Genomic DNA, 7,792 nt, shown 5'->3' with positions numbered 1-7,792 from the left:
AAGCATGGGATATTCCTTGCTTTTTTCTGTCCGTTGTTTGTATCGGCGCATGTGTCTTTGTATCGGTGGTGGTGGCTTTCTCGACGAGTGCTGACTCCCTTTATCTCTATACGGTTTCTCTTTCCGTGACATGGCAAGTGCGCTGTATCATTCTTGTTTTTATATCATCTAGGTTTCTGGGGCGCTCGGGTTTGCTGGTTTGGTTGCATATTCTTTGTCGGAAGCAAAGCGTCCTTTACATGATGGGTTGGACGTGAAAACCTGAGTTGATGGAAATGTGTAAACTGTATGTCTTTAACTCTTAGGAATGGTGCTCATGATTATATTCGAATGAATATAAACAATCGACATCGCATCAAGAAAGAGCCCTGGCCCTAGAATACCGGCAGCTGCATGCTCCAAATGGTCAGTGTTGGGCTATATACTTAGGATCCAATACGTCTAATTACCGACTGACGTCAGCCAGCAGGTTTGCTCCCCATCATGACGCCTCCCATCTGAAGAGAGGCTGAAACGGTCCGGACCATGCATGTATTCGTAAAAGAAGAAATGAATCATGAGATATGACTCGTACCCACCACCCCACTGGTCAGAACGACTGATATTACTGCTAATGACGAATCCTCGACCGCTCTTTTTCAAGCCATGTTGACTGTACTTTGCTGGCCAGATGAGTATATGTATGGACCAAATGGACCAGAACGACCGGATGGTGGACCAGTCTGGACTGGATGAAATGAAATGTACATGTACGTACAGCCGGACTGTTTCAACTCTGGCACTCCGACTCCGAGCCATCACAAGCATCCTTACCCGCACCAAAAAACGAACGCAAGCCGTACCGCCATCACCTCCCCCCCCCCCCCCCCCCCGCGTGGGCCCAACCAACCCCCCTTTAGAACCCCCGAAGCAAGCAACACTTGTTCTAGCGGGTCTCATAGCATGACACACCTCCGCGGCCAACCCGTCCATCCAATGCTCCAACACCTCAAGTCGTCTGAAAGAGGGCTCATGCTCTTGAGCATGTTGGTTGGCCAGGTGGGTAGGGGGGATGACGGTGGCGGAGTTGGAAAGGGTTCACTACGTTCATATCGTTGCCATGATTAACCACGAGCGAGATGTAACTAGCGGAAGCAATCTTTTCGAGTCGAAATAGTAGTTCTCAAGAATTGATAAGCGTCTCTTTCTATGAGTTTCGAATTGTTGAGTGGGAGCGACGACCGTTTAGTTAAGCCGACGGAACGGTGCAAGGCTGCACTTGGCCGTGCAATGTGTGTAGCGACTACTAAGTTGAGTTTAAGTTGAAGTTGCCAGTCGCCCCAGTCGGACTGCAGTCGACCTGCGCCGTCCGTGGACGGCTTGGCGTTTCCAGCCAAGCCAGTCCGTCCAACGATCCCGTCGACGGGCAGCATAAAGTACTTAGCCCGGTAAACTACCAAGGGATGTTTTTATGTTTGATTTCCGCGTTTGGAGGTAAGGTACCCTCTTCAACGATGGAAGAGTTGAAATTGTGTTTTGAATGCCTAAGCTTGATCGCACCCAGACTTACTAGGCCAAAATAGCGCAATGAATATTTCTTGTTCCTGAACTTACTGTTTAAACCGTCCTTTCAGTCGACTGCGGACGGACTTGACAGTCTTCTGCTTGGCAGTCCGTCCATATTGCAGTCCAGGACTGGTCCGCTGGTTGTCTAAGGTAGTACTAACTAGCACGATCAAGCTACAGATAAAATCTCACTTATCTTTACTCCCAGGAAGTGTTGGCTTCTCGGCGCCGCACCGAGTCATTTCAAGCGCAGACGATCATTGATACCCGGCGCCGCAATCAGCCTCGCAGGCTTGCACCCGTAATCTACACCTCAGTCAACCTACGATTGCGCAATTGCGGTTACCAAAGTCTATCGAAAATGATGTCTACAATTTATATACGCTTGCACCCTCCCATCATGGGCACTCAACCCCTTTTCCGGCGGAGGGCCCCAAAGTCAACACACTCATGAGCGAGACCTAAGTTCCAGCGGTAGCAAAAAAATATCAATGAGTTCAGTACCCAGGATTCCCGCATGCAGTACTAACTAGGCGATATGTGCCTTGCGCATGGCAGAGCGGACGGGATGCCCCATTTTCAACATTCTACGACCGAACACGTGATTCCTGTGATCTTTTTTCAATTTTTGAAGGATCGAGACCTTTAGCAGAGAAAACAACGGCTTGCTGTCCATGATCTGAATGACTCCATCGGATGAATACGAAAGTTTTCCCGAGTCTTCTTTTCTACTCCACCTCCTGTTGTCATAGCCTCCGGGCTGCATTACAATTAATGAAATTATCAATCATTACTCCAACTCCTGTTACTTCTGGAACATACAGAATCACTCGCGTCTTGAAAGGTCTCGATACTACGTGATCGTTCGTTTCACCCTGTCTCAAGTGAGGACCACAAAGTCTCAAGACTTCATAACCCGTGTCCAACACCAAGAGAAAACCACCGTCAGTCTTGAAACAGCTGCGAGAGAGGGAAATTCTCACCGGGGGCGTCATCAGTTCTCTCTTAGTTTATGTCCCTCCCACCACCACCACTACAACGGGAACGGGGCGTCTAATTCCGTCACCCACCAATATCAATATCAATACCGTGACTACATACATATATCAAAAATACTCAACATCAAGATGTACTCGGCAAATACTCAGCACCCAAGCAAGGTACTCTACAACAGTACTCAAATCAAGCATAACCCGCTTCAGAGCGGAAATCTGCACGGGCACATAGATTGACTATGTACTTCAACTATTACGCATCAATATGGCCCCGGATTCCCAAATTCAGCGCTGCCCGAAGGCCACCCGGGAATTGAAAACCCGTTGCGCGGGGGTTGCCGGGGCGTCAACTATCATACGTTTCTCTCTGTAGCCATGGGTAAGGGACAGCCAGAAAGGTATCCCCGATGTAGTATTGGGAAATGGGGGGGGGGGGGGTGGGAACTATCTGTTTTCGTTTCAACGTTCGGCTTAACGGAGCTGCTATTCCTCTCTCTACTGGAACGGTTATATACCTTGTAGATGACAATTTATTTTTATTCGACAATGTGGTACACACTAAAAGCCATGATATCAAAATCTAAGCCCGCCTCATGATCCTGAATTCTATTCATATCCTCCACATAAAAACCTAATCCTAACTAATTATCACGATCGATATCGAAGCTTCCCAATGTACCTACTCATCTTTTCCGCCAGATGTTTTTTTTTGCCCCTACCGCAATTATTGTAAATTACAACGCATGCCGGACCATGTATGTAGGAGCGGGCCGGTATCTAGAGTCCGGATCAGAGCGGGCATCAAGGATTGTTTCTCCACTTTTTTTCCGGGCCCGGCTTGACAGTCGAGTGATATCACATGCGACAGAAACCAATTGACGAATACATGCACACAACAAGGTAAAACATTCTAACTACAGTAAAGGAAAGGAAGCTATTTTATTCTAGTCGTCAGGTATCATCACCACGTACACCGCACCAGTACCTACCTACCTACCTCCCCCGCAATGGATACACATAATACAAAAAGCCAACAACAAAAAAAACGACAAACAAATGCAACATTTTTAAAAACGGCCCCTCCCGCAACCTAAACCCCCCCTCCCCCCCCCCAAACCTCTACATCTACAACTTCGCCCTCCCCCTCCTCCTCCCCCTCCTCACCCCCTCCTCCCCCACCACCACCCCCTCCTCCCTCCCCCTCACAAACAGCTCCCTCCCGCACCTCGCCGCCAGCCCGAGGACCCGCGTCGACACGCTCGCATTATCCCTGCGATTCTTCCCCTCCCTCCTCGACACCGCAATGCGCTCCACAAACGCCCACAGGCGCCCGCCCTCCTCAATCCGCCCCTCAGCGCCCCACCCCGGCATCCACTCCGGCGAGATATGGCAGCGCGCGGCGGCCTTCGACCCGCGCACCAGCAGCACGCCCTCCTCCTGGAAGCGCTGGAACGCGTTCTTGAGCGTCTCCTTGTTGACGGCCTCGAAGTAGCTCAGGTCGCCCTGGTGGTAGAGCGTCTTGCCCATCTGTGTTTTTGTTTGCGCGCAGGTTAGCGTCTCTCTCTCTCTCTGTCAGGGGGGAAAAAAAAAAGGGGGGGGGGGGGGGGGAAGTACGAGCTGCGCCATATCCTGCGCCTGCGTGAGGCCCACCCACACATCGTCCATGCCCGGCGGCGGCGTCAGGCCGATGATGGCCACGCCCGCTAGCCAGCTGCTCTCAATGAACGGCCAGATGAGGAAGCAGTAGAAGTCGAAGTTCTCTCGTCCACACCTGCGCTCCTGCTCGCTGAGCTCCACGTACCCGATTCCCGCAGCCGCAGCAGCGCCGTCAGCGGTGGTAGCAGCGGTGGTGGTGGCGGCGCCGACAGTGATGACGCCGTCGTCCTGCAGCCCGCGCACCGTCTTCTCGAGGTTCGTGCGGATGCCCTCCGTCGGAAACACAAACTCGCCGCGGAACAGCAGCGACAGGAACGCCACCTGCTCCATCAGATTCCCATACTCGACGCGCTGATTCGAGGGCCCGCCGCCCTGCTTGACACGGGTATACATGGCGGCCGCCACAATCGTCTCCGAGATAAACAAGTGTATGACCATATTGCGATAAAACGACAACTGGAACCTGTCCACGGCATAGAACGTCTCCTCCGCCAGCCCATCCACGCGCCCCACCAGCCCGCCCAGCACCTCCAGCCCGCGCTCCACCACCATCTCCGTCTCCAGCGCGCCAAAGTCCGCCACGCGCCCGCCCTTGGCCCGGATCCGCCCCCGCAGCCACTCGATGCGCCGCACAAGCTCCGTCATGCCCACGCCGCGCCCGCGCAGCGTCAGCAGGATCGTGCCGATCAGCGACGTCGGCATGACCACCGACACGCGGTTGATGTCGCCGAGCACCTTGTAGCCCAGCGACCGGAGCACCTTGAGCCGCACCTCCGGCGCATCGCGGTCCACCTCCGCTGCCGCTGCCCCCGCCGCGCCGGCCGCCTTCACGATCTGCGACTCGACAAAGTCGCGCAGCGACCACGGCTCGTGGAAGCGCACGTCCACGCGGCCCATGTTCAGGTTGAGGAACTTTGAGCTGCCCAGAAAGTCCCACAGGTTCTCCTTGACCTTCGGGATGCCGAGCAGCTCGCTGACGTAGGCCTCGGTCTCGATGACCTTGTCGTACTGCGTGCTGACGGGGATCACGTATGCGTCCTTGACGCGGCCGCTGAGTATCGAGTCCAGTATGAAGCTGAGGATGCCGAACTTGGGGGGCAGCAGCTTGCCCGTGCGGGAGCGGCCGCCCTCGATGAAGCACTCGAAGTTGTAGCCCTGCGTCAGCAGCGTGTCGATGTAGGCCTGCACGGTGGCCGTGTAGACCTCGTCGCCGGCGAAGGTGCGGCGGATGTACATTGCGCCGGCGTGTTGGAGGAAGGGGCCTACGAGCGGGAAGTTGAGGTTGTCGCCGGCGACGACGACGGGGAGGGTGAGGCCGAGGCGGTAGCAGATTACTTGCAGCGAGACGTAGTCGATGTGCGAGCGGTGGCAGGGGAGGAAGATGAGGGATTGGTGGCGGGGGGCGGCGAGCGTGGCGATGTGGCGGAGGTGGTGGATCTCGTGGGTGGAGACGTGGATGCCTTGGTGGTAGGCACGGGCGAGGAGCTGGACGACGAGGAAGTAGGCGCCCTGTGGAGGGGGGAGTTAGTGTGAGTGACCGGGTGGGGGATTGTGGTTGGGGTGAGAGCTTGTGATGGGAGCGGGCGGATCAATCATTGACAGGCAGAGTGCAAACCCATGACCGGGCAGCTGTACCGCAAGAGCCAATGATCAACCCCCCCGCGAGTCCAACCCCCTCCACAACAAAAAACAGAAATACCCATCACCTACCCTAATAAAGCCCTTACTCTCAAACTTACAAATCATGCCATCCACAATCCTCTCCGTCACCTCCCCCAGTTGCGCCTCCACCTCCCTCCTCCTCTTCTCCCTCCTCCCGCTGCCATCGCCCTCAAACACGCCCATCCCCTCCTCCACCGCCACCCGTCTCTCCGCCAGCTCCCTCAACTTGCGCACCAGCATCGGGCTGCGCAGCACGCGCGCCTTCATCTCCTCGCTGAAGCCCTTGTAGAACACCTTCTGCCCGATGGGGTCGTCGTAGGCGCGCCAGCCCGTGCCGCTGTAGTGCAGCGAGATCTCGCGCAGGAACGAGAACGGGTCGTCGCGGAAGTGCGTGAAGCTGGCGGTGATGAGGTCGCGCGACTCCTCGGTTGTGAGTAGTGGGCATGATTGGGGGGCGTGGGGCTGGGAGGGCACGAGGGGCGGGTGGATGAGGGCCGTGGGGGGGAGGATGTCGATGTCGGGGGCGGAGGGGGCGGGGGGGGGCGGGGGGGGCGGGGGGGGGCGGGGGTGGTGCTGGGGGTGCTGGTGGGAGGGGGGGCGGTGGGTTTGGGCATTTTGCGGGGAGGGAGGGGTGCAGTGTCAATTGGAAGGGGGTGGAGTGGGGGGTGGAGGTGGAGGTGGCGAGATCGAGTCAGGGCGAGAGCTGGGGGGTTTGTGTATAGCAATTGGCAGGAGTAGGTAGACCTGTGTACTGCGAGAGATAAAGAGTTGATTCCCCAGCCAGCTGCTGCACTGTGATCGAATCTCGCTGCGGGGAGAGGGGGAGAGAGGGGGAGAGAGAGAGGGGGGGAGAGAGAGGGGGAGAGAGAGAGGGAGAGAGAGAGAGAGAGAGGAGTCGGAGAGAGGAGTCGGAGAGGAGTCGGAGAGGAGTCGGAGAAGAGGCGCCCTCGCTCACTCGCTCCGAATCCCTCGGGCGGGCGTGCGTGCGTGCGTGGGTGCGTGAGCTGAGAAATCGAACGAGAGCTGCTCGGCTCTGCGTTGCCGCGTGCGAGGGCCACGCCAAGTCTCGCTCCACGCACAGGAAAGCTCAATATCCACGAATAGCTGCAATCTACAACACCGAGCATCTACAGACTCTGCACACACAAGCACACACAAGCACACACAGGCACCGCAATGGACAACCCCCAGAAGTCGCTCGAAACCACCCGCCAGCGCTTCAACCAGCTCGCCTCCGCGCTGCGCACCTTCAACGACGTGCTGCACCACGGCCCCGCCGACGCCCTCCCGCCCTGGTACCCCCCTCCCCCTCCCCCTCCCCCCCCCCCACTGACACCGCACAGCTAACACACCCCCCCCCCCCCCCCAGGACCACCCTGCAATCCCACTTCAACGTCCTCTCCTCCACCCTCGACTCCCTCTCCCACACCCTCACCACCCACTTCCCCCCCGCCACCACCACCCCCACCGCCCTCGTCTCCTACCCCCTGCCCTCCTTCCCCGCGCCCACCCAATCCATCCTCCTCTCCATGCTCTGCAACAAGAAGCCCAACGCCACCGTCTCCACCTGGCACCACGCGGCCCTCCACGACGCCGCCGTCTCCGCGCTGACCCCCGCCGACAAGCGCGCGCAGGACGAGTTCTGGGCGAGCGTCTACGACGTCGTGCAGGAGATGCAGGTCGAGCGCAGCTGGTACGACGATCTGTATACGGCCGAGGAGCGCGAGGCGGGGGTCGAGAGCGTGGTGACGGGGTTGGAGATGGTGGGGGGCGTGCCGGTGAGGAGGGGGGAGGGGGAGGGGGGGAAGGGGCAGGGGCAGGGGCAGGTGCCCGGCGCGCTAAGGTTGGAGAGTATGTTGAGGTTTATGGAGACGGGGGTGGCGCCGAGGGATCAGGCGCCGTTGCCGAGTGGGGTTGTGGGGCTGAAGCGGTAG

At 57.4% G+C, this 7,792-nt stretch overlaps 2 protein-coding genes across 2 annotated transcripts; one reads left to right on the top strand and one right to left on the bottom strand.

Annotated features, from left to right (window-relative positions):
* Positions 1 to 3,665: 3,665 nt before the first annotated feature.
* On the bottom strand, positions 3,666 to 6,472 carry H6S33_012186 (uncharacterized protein; the record flags this gene model as incomplete). The annotated part of the gene is made up of 4 exons (XM_044843569.1): positions 3,666 to 4,067; positions 4,155 to 5,705; positions 5,907 to 6,255; positions 6,333 to 6,472. 4 exons carry the CDS (start codon positions 6,470 to 6,472, stop codon positions 3,666 to 3,668), a joined length of 2,442 nt encoding a protein of 813 aa, XP_044695854.1.
* A 562-nt stretch (positions 6,473 to 7,034) lies between these two features.
* Positions 7,035 to 7,792, top strand: H6S33_012185 (uncharacterized protein; the record flags this gene model as incomplete). Its single annotated transcript, XM_044843568.1, has 2 exons — positions 7,035 to 7,153; positions 7,228 to 7,792. The coding sequence occupies 2 exons, from the start codon at positions 7,035 to 7,037 to the stop codon at positions 7,790 to 7,792; spliced, it is 684 nt and encodes a 227-aa protein (XP_044695853.1).

Source organism: Morchella sextelata (assembly GCF_020137385.1).
Source record: "Morchella sextelata strain SCLS chromosome Unknown scls_7, whole genome shotgun sequence".
Classification (NCBI taxonomy): domain Eukaryota; kingdom Fungi; phylum Ascomycota; class Pezizomycetes; order Pezizales; family Morchellaceae; genus Morchella; species Morchella sextelata.
Note: the sequence above shows the minus strand (reverse complement) of the source record. Positions and strands in the feature narration are given on the sequence as shown.